The 25,861-nt window shown below is 38.9% G+C and overlaps 1 protein-coding gene across 2 annotated transcripts; it reads left to right on the forward strand.

Annotated features, from left to right (window-relative positions):
• On the forward strand, window positions 1–25,014 carry armh3 (armadillo like helical domain containing 3). 2 transcript variants are annotated; one of them, XM_040146098.1, is made up of 26 exons: window positions 1–161; window positions 1,677–1,786; window positions 1,872–1,928; window positions 2,550–2,696; window positions 2,883–2,990; window positions 3,123–3,215; window positions 3,300–3,374; window positions 3,551–3,637; window positions 4,884–4,940; window positions 5,072–5,115; window positions 5,659–5,719; window positions 5,903–5,949; window positions 6,704–6,779; window positions 7,759–7,852; window positions 9,681–9,782; window positions 10,017–10,075; window positions 10,165–10,230; window positions 10,899–10,968; window positions 11,650–11,710; window positions 11,812–11,900; window positions 12,809–12,891; window positions 13,311–13,437; window positions 14,902–14,977; window positions 16,934–17,012; window positions 22,212–22,328; window positions 23,578–23,728. In XM_040146098.1, the coding sequence occupies exons 2-26, from the start codon at window positions 1,685–1,687 to the stop codon at window positions 23,590–23,592; spliced, it is 1,992 nt and encodes a 663-aa protein (XP_040002032.1). In that variant the 5' UTR covers window positions 1–161; window positions 1,677–1,684; the 3' UTR covers window positions 23,593–23,728. The 2 variants fall into 2 exon arrangements, with proteins under 2 accessions (XP_040002032.1, XP_040002031.1); XM_040146097.1 differs by lacking the exon at window positions 23,578–23,728 and adding an exon at window positions 23,741–25,014 and having other exon boundaries at window positions 2–161.
• Window positions 25,015–25,861: the final 847 nt, after the last annotated feature.

Genomic DNA, 25,861 nt, shown 5'->3' on the forward strand with positions numbered 1-25,861 from the left:
ATGAACAGCACATATTAAGATAAACATGTTATTATCTGTGGGGTGCTAAAACCACGAAGACCAGCAGGAGGCTACAGATTGCAGTATGCTAGCAGAGGCTAGTGTTGTCACAAGGATTCATGAACTACATTTACGACACAGATTTTAATACTTTAATTGAGGTAAGAAGAAAACTAAAAAAAAAAAACAACTAAACTGGGACCTGCCTAAATAATTGAAGACAGTAGTGTTGTCGATAAGCGCACCAAGACATTAGACAGCTAACGTTAAATCAGTGTTAACATCTTTGTCTGACAGGCTTTAGCTAGGTAGCGTTAGCTTTAGCTGCGAGGACTGGACATTTTAGTAGATTTACGTTTAGTGACCTAACTGCTCATAAAATAAGTGCTCATCTCTTGTCTACTGGACAACAATACCTGCTTGTTAACGTGAACGAGTTGCCGTTTGTCGTTTACTAGTTAAACCCAGATGGGTCAGTTAGCTAGTGCGAGCTAGCTTGCAGCCCATCCCAACATGCAGTGTAGGTTATATCATGTGCCATCAATTTTAGCAAATGTCAGCTGATAATTACTTAGCAAACCTAACAGCGCTTAGGCTAATGTACTAACGAGCTACGGATTATTATCCAAACGTTATTTATAAGCAGTTTCTCTGCTAACCTGACCTGAAGGTTTACCATCATTTGTTAATCATGTCACTTTGATTTAAGTGTTTCACCTGACTACAATTTAAGTACAGTTCTTTTCTGTCAGTCTGAGCAAAATAAGTCAGTAAAATAGTCATTAACAAAGATAGTTTAGCCCTTCAACAGGTGACAATGTTATGTAGTAAAGGGACTTTGTTTTCACTTATGAGCCGTCATGACAGCAGTGTCTACCTGTCTGTGAAGACAGCAGTAGACTGGCACAGCGGCTTGAGAGACTATACAGGCCAAAAGTTAATGTATTCAGTGAAAGAAAACATATTGTCATAGAGCAATATGGTGATATGACTTTGCTGCTGAGATGGCCCTCCGCTCCTGGAGGAAGCAAAACAGAAATTGCCAACAGACTGTATGAATGGAGCAACACCAACAATGAGCTGAAGCTACTGACAACTGTTGCCTGTGTAGCTTATTTCTTTGTGTCATAGTGTTAAAAAAAACATTAATGATCCATGTTGTTGCACTGGACTGACATATTTCTTCATAAAGAGGAACACAGGCACTGTATTTTATTTTGAGTAAACTCCATATACACTATCCTGCCTCTGTAAACAAGTCGCTTGAGCACCAAATCCATGGCTGAATAGTCCCTGTCAAATACACTATACTCCTGATTGAATAGCTTTTGCTACCAAAGGTTCCAGATGTTTAAGGAAATATTTTTCCCTTTTAAAAAAAATGAAAGTATTTATTTTTGACCCTTTTTATAAAGATTTAAGTCTTCAGAAATGAATGGGCTTGGAAATGAGATGCACAGACAGTTGGGGAAATAAGCAAGTTTTGAGATTGACCAACACATTGTTGGTTTTAGTGTTTTCATTTCATTACATTTGAATTTAAAAAAAAGTACAGAATATCACCGGCCTTCCCCTTTAAATAATCCATAGACTGTTGCCAAAGAAATCTTGGAGATTTACAACACCTTTTTACATTATTTACATACTTTTCTCACTCATTGTGTCTTTGTTTTCAGACTTAGTCATGTCTCAGGTGGAGAAGAAGGCAGGGCTGCTTAGGAGGACGTCGTCCTCTAAAAAACCCTTGAAAGAGAAGGTGGTGCTGATGTATGATGAGATTTTTGCAGTGAGTATCGCAGTGGAAAAATGTCAAGGGTGAAAGTTTAGAGAAATACATTTATCCTAACAATGTCTGGTCTGCTTTGTTTTAGAAAGAGGACCCAGCCAAAAACAACCCTCGCTTCTGGGACGAGCTGTTTCTCATGAAGGTACAGCAAAGAGCAAAGTACCTGAGTAGAAATGTGTTCAACATCACATCAAAATCTCTCATAGTACTGTGTGGGTGTGTGAAGTTGTAACAATGGTAGCAGTAATGCTGACTGAGACATACGGAAAACATCAATATGTATATACAATGTGCAAAAATCTGTTTATACATTAATGGGAGTGCCCTACCAGTGTTCAGAAAATGCAGTGAGGTGTTGTTGAACTGGAAAAAATATAAAAATTGTAGATAGTATGCTCAGAGCATGTAAATACTAAAAGTTTAGCTTATTAAAAACTCCACACAGAGGCATCATCCTACATCTACGTAAAAATGACATTTGTGACCATATGCACTTTCAGCCCCATAATCATGAGTCATGACATATTTGTAGCTGTAGATGGCACGCTGTATACAGAGAAGAAGAAGAAGTACTGATGTGCAAAAATCACATACAGTCCAAAGAAATACTGCTGCTGTTTTAACAGAAGAGTGCCGTGAAATTGTCAACTGGATATGACCTAACAACTTTGGTCCTGCAATTATCCTCAGCTGTTAGGCATTTTCACAACATCTACCATCTTTTTTTTTTTTTTTTAATTTCTGTCCTTCTATCTTGTTGCAGGTGAACCTAGAGTACCTGGAGTCTAAATTGGAGAGTGTAGATGGGGAAGAAGTTCAGCGCATTCAAGACAACATCAACTCTCTTTTCCACCACTGTGTTCAGGCTCTAGGAGAGGAGCACCAGATCAAAGTGGTCAATGCCCTGCAGGTAACCACAGCTCAGGAGGGTCACCCAGATTTTCAGCTGCGCTAGTATCACATCAGATGCATCCTAACTATGACAATAAGACTGTAACTGTAGACAAATGATTCTTGGCTTGTCTTGTCTGAGTATGATTAGAATTTATTCTCTCTTTGTCTGTTTAAGTCTTGTTTTCTCTCCTTCTCTTCCCAGACTCTGTGCGCACTTTTCCGAGGGGTTCATCAGAAGAACAAGTCAGCGTCCGGCTTTGACATCATCAACATGCTCATGGGGTTTGACAAGGCTGAGCAAAGGATGAAGGTATGTAGGGAAAATACCTAAAGAGGGGATGGAAAGAGCGAAACCGAGTCAATGAAGGGGTAAAGGAAAAGACCGTTTGAGTTTTCTTTTGCGTTCATTCACATCATTTTTTCATGTTTGTGTCTCCCGCAGGACCTGATGGAGAGACTGGACAGCCTTCTTTGTGGAGACGGGTCAGAGAGTCTGAAGAGCCTTTGTCTCAAACTGCTGCTGTGTCTGGTGACGGTGAGAAATGACACAACAAAAAATTATTATTATAAATTATAAGGTGAAGGACTGTGGAGAAAATATGTGAAAATGTGTTCACAGGTAACAGACAATATTAGTCAGAACACCATACTGGAATATGTGATGATCAACAGCATCTTTGAAGCCATTCTACAAGTAAGTGATTCAGGGAAAACTGTCTCTAACGTACTTCCGGGATTTTTATTTTATTGTGTGTGTGTGTGTGTGTATGTATGTATGTATGAATGTATTTAAAAAAATATATATATATATTTATTTATTTATTTTAAATCTTTCCTCCCATCTCTGCTCTCCCTCTCTCTTCTCCTCAGATTCTGTCAGATGTCTCCAGTAGAGGGCAGCATGGTTATGATGCTGTTGTCCTTCTGGCCCTCCTGGTCAACTACAGGAAATATGAGGTGTATATAATGTGCATATGCTGACTGGTGACTGTACTTGTTTTTCTTGATGTATAGCCTTTTAAGCAGCAGGGAGGAGTGATAAGCATAAACTCATAAGAATAAACCCCGGTATAAAGCCTGCTTAGGAGTTAGTGAATAGAGACTGACTGTGCCTCCAAAAGCTCCAGAGATCAGCCGTCCTTACCTCCACTGTCTTTTCTGCTGACTTGGAAGCTGATATATGTGCTGCTCTAATGTCTCACCAGTAGGAGATACAATAGAAGCAACTCCCGAAGACTCTTATTAGTACAAGATGTGCAGTATTGGTGTGTAATCTCTGGGAGATCTTTTCAGTTCAGGGTTGCACCATGACCAAAGGGAAATGAGGGAATAATAGGGGAGGAAGATTTTTTCTTTGTGTGGATTTGTTTCCCACAAAAGGAATGTTGCTAGAGGCAGATTATTAAAATCAGTGTAGTCAGAGAGAAAGAAACATTAATTCATGATAAACATCAACAGCATGGCTGTGCAGGTGGAATATGAACATACCATTTCTATGTTGCACCGGATATGCATAAAAACCTTGACTCGGGTTTTGTCAGGTATCAAAGGGTCACCTGTCCTACATTTCAGTGACAGAGAAGCAAACATGCTGTCAGAAACGGCTTTCTATTTGCTTCCCTCTCCAGTCATTTCCTGGAAGGATAAGAGAGTGGAGTAAAGAAGTTAGTTTTTGCGTGGATCCTTATACTGTATGCAAGCAAAGAGGGCAACAACACAAGGAGCTCTCTTCGCATTTACTGTAGTAAAATGTGTACTCCAAAATATGTAAGACAAGGCTAAGTTCTGCTGCAACACTCTGCACTCTAGATATGGCAACATTTTCCTGCAGCACGAAGGATACTGCTAAAAATTCAGCTAATAGAGATGGATTTTCGTATGATCCAGAATCACACAGACGTTGCTTTCCTGTTTGGCCTAGCAGTTGATAACCTCCGACTAGAGCCAGAAAAGCTGATCTGCATATATTTTATATTTGCATTATTGTACCTGGCATGGAATATGTAAGGGGTCTTTAGCCTGACGGGCCGTCCATTAATCAGCTGATTATTTTCTTGATTAATTGATTAATTGTTTGGTCCGTAAACTGTTAGAAAATAAGCCCCTTTAGCTGGAGGACAAAATGAAAAGAGAATTGCCCTTAAATTACTTAGCATCAATATCTGTGTCAAATAGGTACAAATCTCTCTGTTTTCTCTCCTAGTCTGTGAATCCATACATTGTGAAGCTTTCCATTGTGGATGATGAGCCAACACTAGATGTAAGTATGTTGTCACTTATGTTGCTTCTTACCTGCAGAATAATAAATAGCCACTTTGATGTAGGCCCTGGCCTCCAGATCAAGTACTTGCTCAAAGGTTTGATTGAAACTCTGGATGTTTTCTTTCCCAGGGGATGGGTATGGTTGTCCACCAAGCTCTGACAGAATATAACAGGTGAGATCTAAAACTGTCCATGTGTCAAAAAAGTGTTTTTAATTAACCACTGCATGGTGTTCTGAGGCCGCTGGCGTCAGCATCTTAGTTTGATGTCTCCAACAAATGTTCTATTTCTATTCTCCTGGAAACAAAAAGCTCTTTATTCTTTTAGCTATTTATATTTGACAGTTTTCTTTGGCAGCCAGTAATGTTTTTTGGATGAGGCAAGGTTTGGAAATTAAAATGCTGTTGGGGAAGGAGGTCTGTGTGCATAGACAGACGCATCAAAGTGATGGATGACGGCTCTATACAGTTCATTGTATTTGTGTATAAACTGAATACCCCATAGATAATAAATTGCAGGAAAGAGACAGAGATGTTAGGTAAATAAATGCGTGTTAGGTTACAAATGCTGTGTTTGAGTGAAAATTTACATCTCTACCTCTGCTGTTGTGTGGCCCTCTCTGTCTTTAGTTTATTTGTCATTCTCTTCACTTTTTCATGACTTCTTACTTTATGTCCATCTTGTCTTTTCCTCTTGTCTCTTTCCCCACCTTTTAGGCAGTACAAAGACAAGGAGGAGGAGAACCAGGGTGGGTTCTTCTCTACCCTAACTAGTATGGTAAGATCTTTTTCTCACTCACATTTTAATAATAGATATGTCCTAAGTTGATTCATATTTATTCCATTAGGACATATTTTGTATTTAAAGAGTTTGATATGATGCCTTGTACAGGGGTGTTTGCCGTTTTATTCTATTTATTTATTTGTTTTACTGATAACTTGATCGTTCTTTTGTCCTCAGGTGGGCAGTATGTTTATAGCAGATGCTGATGAGAAACTCTCTGTGCAGTAAGTACAAAGTGATTTAAGTTCTTACCCATCAGTCAACTTTAATTACATTGCTCTCCACACTTTCAATGAGAGAATCCATTACAACTGCAGTTTTTTCTTCTGGCCCTTTAAATCATAGTTTAAATGAACTTAATACCACAGTGGGCACACTAAATTTTTATAACCCGAATGTTTTTGAAGAATACTAAAAAAAAGGCATGGCTCGAGGCATGATTTCATCATTTGTTTGGGTCAACATTTACACGTCAATCACGGCCATATGGCAGTAAGAAAAAATATTAAAATTTTTTGAGAGGGACGCTCAGACGCTCACACAATCTAGACTCTCCTAGCATTTTCACTCAAAAGTTGGTTGTTGATTGCTGCCTTTGTCCTGTTCTTTAGTTGCGGGTGACAGCCAATTATTTGTATCTGTAAACAAGGCTTACTGCTGTTCCACATGGTTAATTTCACTACATTTATCATCATTAAAATTTCATGTAAAGAAATTTGGCAGATGATTTATTAGTAGGTACAAACATTACGCTGTAGTTAATGAGACGGAAGATTAAAAAAAAGTGACCTGCTGACAGATGAAGTCATTGTTAATAAACTTTTAACACTAGATTGCCCCTCCCCTTGTTCCTTGAGCTTGACTGGATCAAAGCCTAAAGCTATTTCCTGCTCAGTCTAATGTTATGTGAAGATTTTGAGATTTTACTTCATAAGTGAAAGAGCTCAGTCTAACCAACAACGTCCCTGTCATGTCAAGGACAAATGAGGCGATTCTGCTGGCACTCTACGAGGCTGTGCACCTTAACCGCAACTTCATCACTGTATTAGCACAGGTAAGATGCATTACTTTTTCTCCTATTCTGTCTGTATGTGTGCTCACCTGTTTTTAATGTTATTAAAAATGCTAACAGAGGCTCAGTTGGAGCTTACAGTTTTCATCTCTTTTATTGTATAGAGGCCTCTGTACCTGCATTGTCAGCCAATAGTAAGGAGCAAGCTGAGATTTATCTGGTGAAAATGTATTTTTTGCTGAGATGATATTTCTGGGTTTTTAAGCGAGATTGCAGGTTTTGTAAAGGTCTGCATAGTCTGACAATAGGCCAGGCTAAAAAAAAACAATGAAAAATTTGAATTAAAAATTTAGGAATATCCTAATATATATCCTAAAATATATATCTTAATTTCTCACTTTCTTAAAATCCACAGTTAAAATTGGTATATTTTTTTCTGTCCTTATCCTGGGGCTTTGAAAAATTGGCAAAAGGTTTTCTATTCCTTTGCCTTCTAATCTTCTGGCAGTCATGGTGTCTGCAATGTGATTTGTGACTATTTGTATTTCTTCAAAGGTGTGCTAGATGTAAAATCACTTCTCCACCATCATTCAGGCCAATCTGTTTCTTTGACCGTGTTGATCCCTGCAGGGACATTCATACTCAGTGTGTAAACCATCTTAACTAGCTAACTACTGTAAGTTAATAGTGAAGACAGGTCAAATGCTGTTAGGATGGCAGACGCAGGACAGTGTCACAGGACTAACTACCATTCTGAGGCCACTGAACAATTGTGCTGCTTTTTGCAAGGCTGTAGCTGGATACACATCTTGAGATAAATGAGCAGCGGTGATCAATGTACTGTTGTTTGTCACTGTTTTTGCACTAGTAAAAGGAAACAGCCCTCTTCCTGCTCCTTTCTGTTTGTCCTCATTTTAGTCTCCTGTCCAGCCGACATTTTTTTTTTCAGTACATTACTGGACACAAGGGACAGCTATTCACTATTAAAAACAAATCCTATGTGTTTTCTGTCTTTCAACAGAGCCACCCTGAGATTGACATCGCAGCCGCACCTACTGCCCCTGCTCCAACGACACCAACAACACCACTTGGCACAACGCCGCCCTCCCTAGACAGTATGCCATACATGTTTTCATATTTTTATCCAGACAGATAGAGACTCAGAAAGTGAAAATATGGTGTCTGTGATATTGCCCACTGGTTTCTGAAGGGAAGTCTGCCTCTCACTGCCTTCATATTAGTGTTTGGAACCATATTTTGTTCAGCAAAGAGGAACAGAGGTGAAGCTAGAAAGCAGCGATCACAGGAAATTGCAGATCCCAGCAGGGTTATGAGGCTCTTGATTTGGCCTGTCATATTGAAGGAATGGGTTTAGGCAGTGTAGTAAAAATGATATGTTTAAGTGCAGGTCGTTATGGTTAAGTGTTAAGTTGAAATTGGTTTTGACCTCAAGCTCACCCCTTTTACCCAAACACATTTAGAGTCAACAATGTCAAAACTTTCACCTAGAATCACAAATTCAGTAATTCGTGAAACCCTAGCTTCTATGCCTTTTTGAGAAAGAAATGTCCAACGTATTTATATTTTTAGTCTTTTTTGTATGACATCAGAGCTTGTAGGTGAGGAGAGCAAACTTGTTTTGCCAGTTCTGTGTTTACAGATGCTTCATACCAATTCCTCACCTGTAAACAAAATGGAACTATCCTGAAAATACTGATGCCTTCAAAACACCTGGAGAGATGGAGAAAGGAGCTGAGGCTTTTTAAAACTTTTTGCTTCTTTGCCCTTATTCAGTCTCAACAGTGTTTTTATGTATCTTTTTGATACCCCCCCCCCCCCGAACACGACGACTCTCATTCACTGCAGCCTTGAGCAGAAACTCTCAGACACACACATGCACCTACACCAGCAACCTTTTCAAATATTCACCAGTTTTTTGATTTTATCTGGAAGAAGTGAGTTGTTGACTTCTAATGCGGGTTTATTACAGTTTAATGAGAAGCTTATTACACTATTCGAAGTACTTACTAATCTCTTGTTGAAACTGAGTGCATGGCTGTCACTTCAGATTTTTGTGTCGCTTACATTGTTGCTAGAACATTCAAAAGCAGGTCATTTAGCATGCACACACGCTGTAACTGTTAAAAGGTGCATGTTTCTATCTCTGGCTAGCTCTCCCTCCATTGCTTTGAACCTGAGAGCCATTTTCTATATAAAATATTAACCTCCAGCTTCAAATACAGATGAATGTTTCACATGCAGCGTGCGTTATGCCCTGTCATGGGAGCCTCAGCACTTACAGGTTCCTCTACTTAGGCCAGAAACAGTTGCACACACACACGTGCCTGCAATCACATGTCAGGTATATACCATTTCCTTCCACAGTTTTGCCCCATGTGATGATATGTTTCTTGACAGTGTGAAATCTTTCCACTGTGCCTGCAGTGATCTGAGGAAGAAGGAAACAAATGAGGGTCTGGGGGTAGGAGGGAAGATAGAAATGACCGGCTCATCATTTATCCATGAAACAAACTGTATGTTTTAGCGTACAGAGATTTTTAAAGGGATGAAAATGCATGTTTAGATAACACAGCAAGCTACAGTAGCCACAGTAATCGGAGAAAGATATACTTTTTTGTAACACTGTTATTTGCTTGAACGAGCACTCCGTCCTCCCAAACAAAGGAGATGGCGCTTGTCATACTCTCTTTTAGAAAGTAGACTTTATTTATTTAGGCTTCGTGTTTTTGGGCCGTTATTATTTATGAAATAACTGATTTGTGTATCCCTGTACAGGTTTTTTGGTTTATCATTATTATGTTCTCACTGTTTAGTTTGTATATATACCCTGTTTCTCCACAAGATTAAAAAAAAATATTGGAGAGAATTTTAACTGCAGTGATTATGTTTGATTGAAGTTTTATTTGTACATATACTTTGTAGTGATGAACAACCCAGAACTGCCTCTGGATCCCAACCTGCAGACCAGCAACCTTCTCATCACCTTCCTCAAGTATGCCTCTATTGTAATGCAGGATACTAAAGGTAAACATAAACCTTCACGTCCTCTTCCTCTTTGTCTCTTACACCTATAATTCTTCATTTTATTACATTTTATCCATCTCTGTCCTGAAGTGCTCCTATATAGTTGTCCTCGACACCAGTAGCAAATAAATTTTGTACTCTTCTATTCCCCTGTAGTTATCACACTTATATATTTATAACATCCATTTGTTTCAGTTTTTCCATCTGTTCAGAGTCTCATATTTGTGTTTCCAGATGAGCATCGACTCAACAGTGCCAGACTGTGCCTAATAATCCTCACCTGCATAGCTGAGGTATGAGCAGTTCATCCCTCCACATCCTCCAACACTCTTGACTATCTCTGACATTGTCTTTGTTCTCAACCCACCTCTGTGCCTGATAGGACCAGTATGCTGATGCCTTTCTTCATGATGACAATATGAACTTCAGAGTCAATCTCCACAGAATGGTGAGTTGATTTTTTTTTGTAAGTGAGTGAAAGTGAGCAAGGAAATTCTAAAACGTATGCAAATGCTTTCAGCTTTCAGCATTTAAGGTACAAAAGGGCCATAATACTTTATTATATTTAACTATGCGACATGCATCTAGAAAAAATCAACCAGATGCTTTCAATAAAAATGTTATTGTCCCATAAATGATTGCTTATTAAAGCTGATATAAGCCAATACTGGTAGTATGCCGATACACTCACTGATTGCCTGTACGTGTACAGTATCATGAATGTATCCTCATATACATATTGCGCACAGGGTCCACTTTCTGGCAAACCTTTAGAGCTTTCAGCCACATCTCATGGCTTTCATTAGCACTTAGATCTTTCTTAGTTGTCATGGAGACTGTTGTTGGATAGTTGTTTATTATGGACTTTTGATCATGTGATGAAGAGACATTGGTTAATGTACCTCCCATATATGAGCACCTGTTATGCACCTTAATGCGGAATATTAGTCAGGTGATAAATACTGAACCATCTCCATGGTAGCTGAGGAAAATCCACTGACAAAGGCTACAAGATGTGGCTGGAGGCGCTGTAAAATGTCCAGTGAGTGGACCTTGTGCTATTTACAAAGTAAACAATGAACCTTCAAGCTCAGACTCCTCCTGTATCTTTTTCAGCCCATGAGGCACAGAAAAAAAGCAGTGGACAAGAACATCCCTTCACGGCCGCTGGTGTGTGCTGTTCTAGGTATGAGGAGCATTTAGAACTGTAGTTTAGTGTGCACTCACACTGGTAGTGACTCTGATGTTTGATATTTCTGAAGACCGGTTAGTTAGCTACAACCTCTGCTCTACTTTTCAAATCTATGTCATTTCCAATGGTAACTTGCTTCTCAGCAAACCAGATGTTTTTATATTAAAGATGAGGAATGAGGACACAGTGTAAATTACTTTAAGTTCTATTTATAGATTGTCTACATTTTTCGACTCCATTTTAATCCCTTATGCCAGTCTGGGCAGCAATATTTGTCAGAGTATTGTTGTCTAAAAAGACCCTTGGAACCAAATTTTATTGTGAAGTTGTCAAAGATAAATATTATGAACACATTTATTTACCGCTGCTGCTGCTTTTTAACATTGCAGAAAATGTTTTTTTCCTGCAGTGTTTACTGGCATTTTTTTTCTGGATAGAGCCCTTTTTAAAGCTTTGTTTGCATTTGCTTTGCAGCTTCACACACTATAACTTCTACTTCCTAGAAAGATGTTGTATTCTTCTTGTTTAATTTCTCTTTCCATTGACATCGCATGCATTATTACAGCCAATGTGATGTTTGAGGTTAAAGCTTTGGCAATTTAATCCTCTCCGCTTGTATCTTTCTAACATTTATTTTTTTCTCCTTCTCTGTCTCTCCTGTACCCCTTTGTGCAGACCTGATGGTGGAGTTTATTGTTACTCATATGATGAAGGATTTCCCCATGGATTTATACTTGTGAGAACACATGCACATTACACACACACACATAATTATAGTCTCATACAGAACATCATTCAGCTTTGTTAACCACAGTTTTGTGTTTATTTCTTGTGCAGGCGCTGTGTGCAGATCATCCACAAACTCCTGTGCTACCAGAAGAAATGCAGAATCAGATTACACTACACCTGGAGAGAGCTCTGGTCAGGTAAAGATACCTCCCTTTCTCTCGTTTCAGATTTGTCGGAATTGGCTGTTATCTTTTAGTAAACTGAAGCGCCACCAGCAGAGTAATGAGTATGTATCAATTGTAATGGTCGATGTTGATTCTCACACTTATTTATGAGATCTTTGCAAACAGTGTAAAATAAATCGTGTTTTGGAAGATTTGTCACAGGATGTGTTTATAACTTAATTTTTCAAATTAAGCTTCAAGAAACCACATATGCATAATATAAATCTCTAGAATTTTTTTTATTTTCCTGGGAATCACCTCAAGAGTTGAGTAAATGGTTGCTGCTTTTGCAAAACAAATCCAATTTCTTTTTGAAGTCATTAGGTGTATTATTTTGGAAATGTATTGCATCACTGAGATTGGATAATGAGTCTCATAAGAAAGCACAATCCATCCTGGTGGCCTTGCTTCAGCCCGGTCAACACATAATAGGATAACATTTCAGCTTGTAATGGCCCAAATTGCACTCTCGAGTGTCTCATTAGAATTCAGATTTGTCTAATCAGACCAATAATCTACTTAATTCCCTGAATAACCCCAACCCTCTCCCCCTGGTGGTGATAATGGCATACCATGAAATAAGACTAGAGTGAAAAAAATGAGCCAAATTAAAGCAATAGATGTGTGGGTTGTTGCACCGGCTTGTGTTGGGGCTTGTTAAAAGCTTTTTTTTGTGTGTACACATTGTAGTTCTTATGGGCTTTGTTTTCCTCAATAAAAGCTTGGTGTGGAAAGGTTTGCCCCCCCTCCTGTGTTTCCATGATCTACCTTTATAAAGATGCACATTGACGAAGGCAGACTGCTGCCATATGCTTCTCTGGTAGACGACTATCAGCACTCAGGATTATTTCATTAATGCGAGTATATCTTCCCCTGCACAGCTCTCATCAACCTGCTGAAGTTCCTGCTGTCAAATGAGACCACACTGCTGGCCAAGCACAACATCTTTCATCTGGCCTTACTGGTGAGAAACACCACACTCGCACATACAGATACGCACACACATGCACACTCGCAGAACATGCCGACAGGAGCCTGACAGAGTACGGTCCACAATGGAAATTATCTTCAGGGAGATATGTGTATTCTCTTGTAGTAAGAGGAGAACCAGATGCTGTAACAGTGGTGCTGCTTGTAGTCCAGCTGTGCATATCTCTGAAATCACACACACACTAGAGTTTAAATGCCTTTTTATTATTCTTTTTTTTTTAAGAGGAGAGGAAAAAGCAAAACAGTATGCATTGGCAAAAACCAGTGCAGTATGAATTTAATTTCCCTTCGGCAGTCCTAATTTTAGTTTGTTTTTCTCGTGTTGGGTCTTATCTGTTTGAGAGAGAATGTGTCATTGATATATTCAGACTTAGTGTGTGTCTCCTTATCCAGGTAGTGAACCTGTTCAACATGTTCATAACATATGGCGACACGTTCCTGCCAACCTCCAACAGCTACGACGAGCTGTACTACGAAATTGTACGAATGCACCAGGTCTTCGACAACCTTTATTGTATGGGTACGTTAGCAGACACTGCAGTATTTAACATGACTAAAGCTGAAATTATTCCTGTAAAATTGCATATAAAAGCTGCTCTTTAAAGCAAATATAATCACTATATTTATCTCATAGCAATGGATCAAAATGATGTCATCATGAAGAAATGTGAAATATGAAAGGGGTCGGTAGTAGTGACAAACACAGAATTATCACAGACTCTACAGTTCCCCTCATTACTACAGAGCTTTATATTTTCTTTTAGCTCTTTGGCCCTCAACTTTATTTTTTTTGGTTCACTCTCCCCGTTCTCATTGCATTGTTTTCGGCTGCAGAAGGCAGCTGTTTTCTGTGAAAAAGCTCCAATAAACTCACTGTAGACTACCTGCTCAGCGCCAAACAACTGACAGACACAGTTAGCGACTAGCTGGTGAACTCAGGGGAGCATTTAGCAGGTGTAAACCCAGATATATTTCTCAGGAGTTATTTGAGACCAAAAACAGAGCTAAAGAGAGAGTGAATATTGGACTTACATGCCACGTATTGCAGATTTAAATAATAATTAAAAGTAATAGCCAGGTCGAGGCCAGTATAAACAAATCAAGGCTGGTTAAGAAAACATTGAGTTGGTTGTAATTATCTGTAACCTTCTAGAGTGGTTCAGCATAATGTAATTTGTTCTGTTTCTTTTTTTCTTTTTTTTTCAACAGAAATACAACTTTCATTCACCAGTTAGTTCCAGTCCTTTAACTTTGCCAATTTCCCCATTGATTTTAAGCTAATGTCAAAGAAACTCAACAATTCCTTCAGATTTTTCACATCAAAGTCTCCCAGCTTAGTGAATTAGTAATTAGAGAATGAAAGCAGTACTTTGGTTAGAGAAGAGGAAATGAGAGCAACAGGAGACAACAGGTTAACATGGAGGAAGTTTTGAGTTTGCGATAACTGGAGAACAGAGGAAATTAACAATAAAAGCCTGTCTCTATTATAAGGTCAATAAAGGCCACTGTATGAGAATCCGAGGTATTTGATTGACAGAAAATGTATCGCATTATTTGATCAAAATGAACTATTTTGATAATGGATTATTTCTTTAAGTCATTTATCAAGCAAAAACACAAAATTTTCTTTAATTCCAGCTTCTCAATTGTGAGAATTTGCTACTTTTTTTCATTTTATATTATGGTAAATTGAATATCTTTGGATTTTTGACTGTTTGTTGGACAAATAAAGACATCTGAAGATGTCCCATTGGGCCCTGCGAAACTCTGGACATTTACTTTCTGGCATTTAATAGACCAAACCATCAATTGGTTAATAGAGAGAATAAATAGAGACAATTTATCTGAAATAATTTTCAGATAAATTGACAGTGAAAATAATTATTAGTTTCAGCCTTAAAGCTGAGAGGGGAAAAGAGACATGTACAAGTGTGGCTGCACATGTATCTGATGCTGTTTGCTTCTGTCATTCTCTACCTTCCAGTTTTGAGAGTATCAACAAACACGGGCCAGTGGAAGGAGGCAGCCAGCAAAGTCACGCATGCCCTTGTCAACGTTAGGTAAAAACACACCCACACTCTTAACACACAAATACGGATTGCTAAGAGGGAGAAAAGAGTCCTATTGGATTGAAGGGAAATGCAAACTAGAATGTGAAGGAGGAAGGTCAAAATAAAGTGAATGAAGTTAAGTCTTTCAGACTGTAATTTGGGTTCTCCGTCCCCAGCCTGTTCCCTTTTTTTTTCGTCCCCTAGGCTCCTCTATTCGATAATTTTTAAGCCTTTATCTCCTTCACCCCAACCCTGCTACACACACACACTGTACTTTGTTTCTCCTTCAACATTTTCCCGTGTAATCCCTCTTTCCTCCTCCATCTTCTCTGAGGAAATGATCCTCTGAGGTCATCCTGGCTTGGAGGCTCGTGAGGGCACCCGAACGAGCGGGATACTCCCCATGGATTCAGCCACTCCACTGGTCTCCTGATGGAGTAGACTTCTCTGCTTAAATAGGCAGTCACGAGGGTTGAAGGGAAGGCAGGGAGAAAGGAGTCTGAAAAAATAATATTTGAAAGAACCGATGAATAAATAAAGGCACAGAGGTATAAAGAACTCAGAGAGACTGTGCTAAAATAAATTCAAATGAAGGGGCCGATTCCATTTCACTCCATCAGTTTTATCCTCTATACACTGGCTTCCCACCCTGAAATGACAGCAGAATTATCACTATGGAGAATTCTCTGCATTTTTGTCACTATAATTTATTTGATATATTATGCTTTCTAACCCAGTACAAAATAAGCCATTTCATCTTGCAGCTGTGCTTATTGCATCGGCTTATATTTGTTCTATAAAGAAGTTTATTTCTTATAACTGAATTCTGATACTAGAAAATATTGCCTCTGAATTTACATCTGAAATTCCCTCGTGGGCTCAAACAATATGAAGGAGGCACTGAGACAGTATTGAATAGGAATGAATAGAAATGAGTTTCGGTGTTAAACAGGCTGTGTCTAACTGGTATTGGTAAAAACTTTGCTTGTCAAAGATCTTGTCAAAATTGATCATCGCAAACATTCATACCTTGAATACTATTATTTTTTTTATATATTATTATTTTTTTATGATGGAAGGCGATGGTACACTACGTATAGGCCAAAAGTATGTAGACAGTACTTTTGGTCTTGGATTGTTTCTCAAGTTTTGTGCCAGGACCCTTGGTTCCAACGAGGCGAAATCTACAGCACTGAACAACATTTTAGACTACGTCCATGCTAAGCCATCTAATTCTCATTTACAGATTTTTCTGTTTCTGTCATTAGAGAGCAGAACAATTTTGAAATATTATTTGATTGTGACTCATCAATACTGCCTGCTAATCAAATTCATATCTGCCATTTCTTGGCTGCTGGGCTGCAGTGCTGATCAGATCGTTATTTTTTAACCGGGACATCGTCTGAGAAATAAACATAAATACAGAACAGTTTTGCTGTGAAAGTAACAGGCCACAAAAGATTGTCTATTTACTTTACTGCTACACAATCCCAAAATGTGACCGGGCAGTCTTACGTAATGTTTTGTTAAAGCTCAGTTTTCCCAAAACACACTAAACCACCAAATTGGCGTCTTAAGATTTATCCACTTTAGAGCTTTGCAAAAAACAGTCTCCTTTTTTTTGGTGAGAACCTGACCTCAACCCCATCCAACACCTTTGGGATGACCTGGAACATCGAGTATGAGCCAGGTCATATTACCCAACAGCTATGTTCGAGTCACTGATGTTCTTGTGACTGAAGGGGACAAAATCCCTGCAGCCATGTTCCAAATTCTTGCGGAAATTCTCCCCAGAAGAGTGGAGACCGTTGTAGCAGCAGATAAATGCAATTGGTTTTGGAATGAGATATTGGAACCGTATCTAAGTGTCCACATACTCTTGGCGATGTAGCGTACATCCTTGACTTTAGAGGAAAACGTCAATTCTGTATCATTTCAAAAGGGCTTGTATTTTTGTCTTTTAAGGGCCATCATCAACCATTTTAACCCCAAGATTGAATCGTACGCTGCCGTGAACCACATCTCCCAGCTGTCAGAGGAACAGGTAAACACAACACACTATGCCTCCTCTTACACTCTGACTAGAAGATGCTTGCAAATAATAAAGAACTTCAGTAGCATCTTGGGGCCCTTTGGGCTGATCTCTACTGAAACATCACTCTTGTCATTTCAAAAGTAAATCTTATGAATTTTTTAGTGCACAATGGAAAACACTCGGTACCTTGAAGTGTTTGTGAAGGGGTTTGCTGCATTTTATTTTCATCAAGAAGTAGTTAGAGCTCTCTGGCAGAGATGAATGACTCAGACATTGGTTATTGTGATGAGACAACTAGAAAAGAAGTTATCATCTCACACACCACTGAGTTTAAAACTCATCACAGCTGATTCATTGCGCACAGTTCAGGCAGGTAGGAGGACCCTGTTCACAACACATATTTTAACACTGTTCATGAAAGATGGTGACAAAGATTTTTGGTCGTTGTCAATTCTGGAGAAACTGAAATGCAAAAACTTTTATACATTTCTACTAAATGTATACAGTATTCCCCTCTTACTGTACTTTCATTACCCTAAAAGGAGAGCCTTAATTATTCTGATTATAGATTTTTTTGTGTATATTTAAAGTACAGTGAATGTTGCAGTTTCTCTGATGTCTGCAGCCACCCCTGTAGAAATAATGATAATTTATCTATGCGATAAGAGCCCCACCGCAAACACAAACACAGTGTGAGAATTGAGTCATTAAGCAAAGGGACAGCTTTTGAAATGCTGAGTTATTCCTTCATCATTAGTGGAAAAACTTGAGCCTGGACTGGAAGGAAACCGAACTGATATGAGTGTTGCGAGCTCCATTTAAGACTTATCCTTTATGTCAAAATGGTGAGGATGGGGAAAAGGGCTGTGAGTCCTTTTTTTAACAAGCTGATAAGAGTGTGATGGATTTGGTCATTATAATGCCCAATTACCTCTCTGCTTTTATCTGCTAGATTTATTCACAACAAAGAGGGAAGGCAGAAGCTAGCTTTGGTGTCAATGAGCTGCCAGTGGTTTTTTATGATTTTTCCTTCTGTGTTATTAACACCTTTCCTATTAGATAAAGTGTCTTCATTTTTTTGAGAGTTGGTCGGTTCCAGCAGTTTTCGTTAACATTAGTACTGGTCTTCGTGCAGCTTATGTAATTTGATCACTGTCATCAAAGTTAGTGATAACACAAAAGTTGTGACCTTGTATGGAAGAAAATGGTTTAAAAATGCATTTAACAATCAAATAGCACTAGCTGGACTAGGAGCTCTGCTTTGTAAATAATGCATTAAACAAGGTGAATGCATTTTCCTGGTAGCATATTATTGTAACAATGTTTCAGCCCATTATCCAAGGGGTATGAAATGAAGAATAAAGTGGAAAAAACTTTTTTTTTTGTTTGTAAGTAGTTTAGCTTACGACAGTTTAGCTGGAAGTACTCATAATGTCAAATTAAAGATGGATTAACCATCTCCAAGTTGAATACTTCAGTCAGATGTGCCTTGCAAGATTTTGTACCTATTGGTATCAGCTACGGTATATAAAGCCAGATTTATTTCCAATCCTTTGTCAATCATGTGTAAGGCAAGGCAATAAATCAATATTATCATTGACTGACTTTCAGTGGAATCACCAGCAACTGCATTAACCATTTAGGAATTACAGCCATTTTTATACATAGCACCTCATTTTCAGAGGCTCAAAAGTAAATCAGTTTCATGGCCATGTGTGGCCTATTTCCTCGTTATTTCATGAAAAGTTGAGCAGAAAAAAAGGTCTGGAGTTGATTCCAAGTGTTGTATTTGCATTTGGTAGCTGTTCATGGAAACTCCCGATATGCGGTCTAAAGAGGTGTTGATGCAAAGAAGGAACAGTTTGGTACATTCTAAAAAGAAGGAATGCACTGACGAGCTCAGTAACACCGAACGGCCTAGAAGACCACGGGAGACCGCTAAAGTGGATGATCAAAGAATTCTTTCCTTTTAGTAGAGGAAAAAACCCTCACAACATCTAACCAGGTCAAGAACACTCTCGAGGAGACAGGCGTATCATTGACAAAGTCTAGAATCAAGAGACGCCTTCATGAATGTAAATGTAGAGGGTTCACCACAAGGTGCAAACCACTGGTAATACTCAAGAAAAGAAAGGCCAGATTAGACTTTGCCAGAAACCGTCTAAAAAATCCTGCCCAGTTCTGGAACAAGTTTTTTGGACATGTGAAACCAGGAGTAACTTGTACCAGAATGATGGGAAGGGAAGTGTATGGAGAAGGAAAGGAACGGCTCATGATCCAAAGCAGCCACATCATCTGTCAAACATGGACGAGGCAGTGATATGGCATGGGCATGTATGGCTGCCAATGGAAATGGCTCACTTGTGTTTATTACCTTCGCCAAGGAGGTTATGTGATCACCCGTGTTTGTCTGTTTGTTTTTTGTCAGCAGGATTATGCAAAAACTACTGAACTGATTTGCACCGAACTTGGTGGAGAGATGGGGCATGGGCCAGGAAATAACCCATTAAACCCATTATAACCCATTAAATTTTGGGACAGATCCAGATTATTTAGTGTGGTGTATGTTGTTTGACATTGGCTTTGTTGGAGGTCTGTACTCTATTGAGCACATTTTCTAGTTGATGATGTAGCTGCTGATAGAAGTAGCAGGATGAATTCTGAAGTGTACAGGGCTACACTATCTGCTCAGATTCAGCCAAATGCTGCAAAAGTGACAGGACGGTGCTTCACAGTCCAGATGGATAATGACCCAGTACTTACTGCAAAGAACTGGAATATTTTTCAATGGCCAAGTCAGTCCCCTGACCTTAACCCAACTAAATATGCTTTTCACTTACTGAAGACAAAACTGAGGGCAGAAAGACCCACAAACAAGCAGCAAACTGAAGGCTGCTGCTGTAAAGGCCTGGCAAAGCAGCTCAAGGGAGGAAACTCAGCATTTGGTGATGTCCATGGGTTCCAGACTTCAGGCAGCCATTGACTGCAAAGGATTTTCATTCAAGTCTTAAAAATAATCCTCATATTTATAATTGTGTTGGTTTGTCCAATTACTTTTGAGCCTCTGAAAATTAGGGACTATGTATATACATGGCTGTGATCCCTAAACGCTTAATGCGATATTTTTGTTAAACCCCTTGAACTAAAAGTGAAAGTCTACACTTCAATCACATCTTGATGGCTCTGTTTCAAATCAATTGTGGTGGTGAACAGAGGCCAAATTACAAAAATTGTGTATCTGTCTAAATACTTACGTTTCTTTTATTTCTAAAATATGGATGTTACATAGTTAGTAACAGTTCTCATGCAAGCAATCATTTTTATGGTTATAAATGAAAAAATACACTTGTTTTTAAACATTTAGGATTCATAAAATGTTGGTGAAATTTAAAAAAAAAAATAATGCAAGATTAAATGGAGTGAACAAAGCAAAAACAAAAGACAAGTTACATCTTCCCTCTGGCTGAACAAAACAGTGCTCTCAGCAAACGGACACACACAAAAAGACGTAAAATCATCCAAAAAAAAACAGCCTCTCGCTTCTCGTATCCCACTGATCGTGGACTCAAACCTGCATTGACATGCAATAATCAACACACACGCATTCTAAAACACATTAACCACCTGCAATCCCTCAGCCTGGAGTGTTTTCATTCCCAACAGTGACACAAGAAGATGGATGATCCTCAGAAACACACAGCATTAAAATGAGCTGGTGTAGTCTGTCTGTTACACACTGAATACAATATTAGCGTCAAAAAACACTACAGCACACAAGGCTGCTTTTGTATCGAGGATTCAAGATAAATACGATGAAAACTCCATGCACATATTCATATCTGCCAAGCGATGCAGAAAGAAAACACCCTAAAACAGCACATGATCAAGGCTTTTCTTTCATTCTCTATTTGCTTTCCGCTATCTAAATCTTTTGCTTCTAGCCAGTTTGATATAGCCCACACTTTCTCCGCATTTCCCCCCTCCTCTTTTTTCACCTTTCCTATCCTTTGCATTTGCTGCTAGTGAGTAACAAACTTTAAGACACATTAGCTGAGGTTACAATTCAAACCAGCCTCCACATTTCCACAGAAAGGGGAGGGTAATGGAGAGCTGTGAGGGAGGAGGAGTCAGAGAGAGAGAGAGAGAGAGAGATGGGTATGAATTTTTCATCAGTGTTGAATAAAAACAGCAGCACTTTTTTCCGAGCAGTGCTTTAGATTTATTAGAGAAAAACAAGAATGTTTTCGTACTCTTATCCCTCTGTTAATAAATTTAAAAATGATGATTCAGCTGTACAAAAGAGATACTGCCAGGGCTAAAGGAGGATGTGATTGTGCTGTGTGTGCATAAATGCAATAAGACCTACATGTAAGTTAACATCTGTATGTTTCTGTGGATAAAAGAGGGGTGTGTTTGAGAGGAGTGTGTGTTTATAGAGCTTCTGTGGGAAGCATTATACAATATGGCTCATGCATCTCGCTGTAAGTGTTTCATGCTGTGTGGAGTGTTGCAGGGGCATTAATAAAATAATGAAAAAGTCTGGTTAGGGGCTATTTCATGGCTGAATGGTGGAATGGCAGGGGTGCAAGTGTGGAGAATCTCTGCATAATTACCTCTGATTTCAGCCCACCTTCTTATCTCAGCTGGACTTTACTCTAGGCAGGTGTGTCCTGTGCGCTTGTGAGCATAGTACACACACACACACACACACACACACACACACACACACACACACACACACACACACACACACACACACACACACACTTACTGTCCTATATTATACATTGCTTGATTGTATTTGTACTCTGCCCTTACAATGATGAAGTGAGTCTTTTTTAAAATTACCCTTTGATGCAAAAATGCCCTTATATTTGGGACAAAACAAACCAGGAACAAAGCAAATGAAATATGAGAAATCCATCAAGTTGTAGATCATGTCCCTCTTTGCTAAATGACCAATCATATCTCCGATAACAGTTGACGGTTTCTGATGGTTAGCAGTGAGTGACCGGAAATAACCAGATGTGATGCTACAGTACTGCAACCCTCCACATGATCTCATGAATAAAAATGTTGTAATAAAGTATTAAACATTAATTAATATTTGACTGTTTGGGTTAAGTTCACTGTAAGATGCACTAACAACTCTGTGTGTTGTGGAGTTGGAAATTATGCAACACTAGATAATTTTCATTTTCCCATTAGGTGTTGGAGGTGGTACGATCCAACTATGACACACTGACCCTCAAACTGCAGGATGGTTTGGACCAGTTTGAGAGATACTCAGAGCAGCCCAAAGAGGCTGCTTTCTTCAAGGAGCTGGTAAGCAGCATAAATAACCAGCAGTGCAGCAGTACATTGTGGGTGTTGAGTTTCAGGTTTTTTCTGACCCAACCCACTGTGTCGCTCTGCATAAAGTCAGGCTCACACTGTGGAGGACACTGTATCAAAAGGGAGGGTAGTCCCTTACTTTTTTTAAAAGGAGCAAATTGGTTTTTACCCAGATTTGATGTCTCTACACACCTAAAAGTGGTTTTGTTTGCTGCCGAAACAGGTCACTGATCACTGCAGTTTACAGTATACAGGGTCTTCTTGCAAAGTTGACAGCTGAGGAAATGCATCCAGTAATAGAAAGGGAAGAGAAATTAAATGCTGAGTGTGAACACCGAGTGAGTAAAAAAACAAAACAAAGAAACAACAAAAAAACACAGAACTCTTAAACTATAGTGTCTGCGCTGCAAATTTTATTTTTAAAATAACACTTTTACCCTGCCTTTTGTATTATTGATTATTGGTTTATAGGATTTTCACTTTTTCTGGATTAATTAAGCGCTGATAATCTCCAGAATTTATTTTGCAAAACATGAGCTGGTAACAGTGAAGTATCAGGTAAACAGTGAGATACACTCGAAACACACCACCAGCAGGAAACTATAGTGATTGACACATTACTAGTAAATGCAGAACATCTCCCAAAACAATGAACGTGTTACAGTAAAATGGTGTATTCTCTTGTTAAAGGGGTATGCCACCAATTTTGTATTGCTCTTCCATAAAGTTAGGAGCCTTGTGAGACAAAGATTAAAAAAGAGGGGTCAAGATTAATGCAGCGCAATCCCTGGTAATCAAACTTTTAGTTCCCAATATCATTGAACCTAACCTCTAAAGATGTGAGATCCTACACTTCCCATAATGCAGCTCAACAGAGACTTACCTCCTTGACTGGTTAATGTACACTCTACCCTCCCTGTTTGTATCACAGGCTTTCTATCAACAGTGTACAGTCTCAGGGCTGAATTGAAACGACCTGATGCCATCATCGGGGTTATATCCTCAGACTTGTTTATGATTTTTGTTTTTGAAACCCACAATACAAAATAAGCAGAAAAAAGAAAAATGTTGCCCAGGTTTTAGTGGAAGACAAAAATAGAAATTGATAAACTGGCCAGACTGAACTTTAAATTGTAAGACGTTTTCTGCGATTTCTGGCACATCTGCCGGCATTTAGAGTTTGTGGAGTGGGATTAAAAAAAACAGACTCGCTAACAGAGGGTTTTGCATTCTTCTGCAGCTACATTTGAATTGATTTGGGACTGCCTTTAATGTGGCGGCCCCTCAACATCAGCAAACAACCATAAGCAGAGTGGATGTGGTGAGGTTGCTGCGACTGGGAGGGGATTAAACCTCAGTCTCTCAGCACTGGACCTGTAATAAATGTCTCTGTCTGTCTCCAGGTGCGCTCCATCAGTCTGAATGTGAGGAAGAATGTCTCCTTGAACACACTGAGTCAGGACGTCCTGCTCAAAGAGTTCTCCTCTATCTCCTGAGACACGCACCCCCCACCCCAACCTTCACCTCCCTTCAGATGGACATTGCATTTTATGTGCGTGTGGACATGTACACACACTTTAACAGACAAACACAAACCAGTGCAATCCTCGATTGTTCTTTCCATCTGTCATCTTGATTTCTCATCCTCTGCCTCCTGTGAACTGAAAATGGAAACCCACAGAGACGGACACACTGACAGGCTGGATGCGCCGTAAGGAAAAACCTGCTAACTTTCCAGACTTGCTTCTTTTGTGGTCGCTCACGTGTGTCTGTGTGATTCTTTAAGAAAGTGCCGGTATTGAACCCGTATATTGGTTCCTCGTGTGCAATCTGCAGTATTGGCTAAACTGTTACCTGACACATGAAAGTTTGGATTTTAGATCGTTCAAGTCTTTTTAACCCTTATCTTCATCTCCACCTTTTCTGCCACTGATGATGTTGTAAGTAGCTTCCGCTGTCGGACTGATTTATCTCTCCAGTAATTACAGTATTTCAGAAGATTTAGGCTTTGAGTGAAACATTATGTTCTTCCTAACAGCATTGGTAATGGTGATCCTGAGCCTTTTTTGAGTTTGAATCTCACTCTAAATCCTCTTGGATTAGAGCCTTAACTTTTTTTTCTCATCTGAATGCTTGTTGTGTGAATGTTAACATAATTCTCTACATGTTCAAAACAAACAAGTATTTTGTATTTACGTATTTGCTAAGGGGTAGAACATTTGAGTAACTGAGTTGAAGATGCTCTGAAGTGATAAAAACCTTTTTGTTTTTGTTGCAAACCTTTGTTTTTGAACAAAGCCATGATTAACATTCACTACTGTATATCACATAAGTAATTTCTAAATTAGTTTAACAAATTAATCCGAATGTGTTGAAGTGAGTGGCCAGTTTAGAGGGTAAACTTTTCACACAATGGTTTAGCATTATGAGTTATAAAAGTGATCATTGCTGATTTGTGTCAGTTTGGTAAAGGAAAAAGATCCATACATGCATCCATTTGAAATTTTCCTTGCTCTCTCTCGTTGATTTGAAACTTTTAACATGATTATTTTTTGACTGGAAGCAGATTTGAATTATGCAATTTCTTCAAGTGTAGGTTCGCCTGTCTTTCATCTCTAATTCCTGTAGCTATATTTATGTTTCTTTTTTAAATAAAGGTTGGTTTCCTACTACTCTACTAGTGTTTCCTCTTTTAACTTTTTAGTCAAGACACATTAAGAAAAGCGTACTCTTATATCTGTAACATCACAATTATTTTTCTTACACACTTTGTACATAAACTTAACAACAGCTGTCCTTGTAAATCTAATCACACACATAAACACACTGTCGTCTGCTGAAATTGCGGAGCAAGTCTGATTCTGATACATTAGGCGTCAGTTGGAGGCTTAAAATCCCCACATGCTGCAGAGGTAAAAGGCGACTTCATTCGATCAATATGGTCTCTGATAACAAATGTTTTTGTCTCACATCATTTTCTTTATTTCTTGTCCCCCGTCGAGCATGTATCAAGTGAGTTATGACTTGGTGACTAAAAAGTCGAGCAGCTTACATTTGATTGATTATGTTTTCCCCAGTATGATGATTGCAGAATTTTGGCCGCACACAAAGACCCAATGATTTTTTTTTCTTTACAGTAGTTTTGATCAAACTCAATTGTCAGATACAGCCTGTATTTACACACGCAATCTGGTGGCAAACTACAACCAGTGATGTTGTTAACAAGTTCATCAGTTACTCAACGGAGAGAAAAAAGTACATTAAAGCTACATCAATTTATTTTTTGGCCACTTGGCGGCAGCAAACAATCTAAACACAACACTAACATATTATTACCTTCTAAGGTTGTTGTGGCGTTCATGTTAGCTAACAGTTGACTATTTACACGTCCAACAGACGGAATAATAATTGCAATATTTGAAGTCGTATCTTGTCACCTGGAAAATGTAAGTGCAATATTCACTCTCATTTTAGCTCTGCTTTGGTCTCGACTTGAAACTCCAGAGGGAAATATCTGGCTTTTC

This window comes from Xiphias gladius, chromosome 15 (genome assembly GCF_016859285.1).
Source record: "Xiphias gladius isolate SHS-SW01 ecotype Sanya breed wild chromosome 15, ASM1685928v1, whole genome shotgun sequence".
NCBI classification, from domain to species: domain Eukaryota; kingdom Metazoa; phylum Chordata; class Actinopteri; order Istiophoriformes; family Xiphiidae; genus Xiphias; species Xiphias gladius.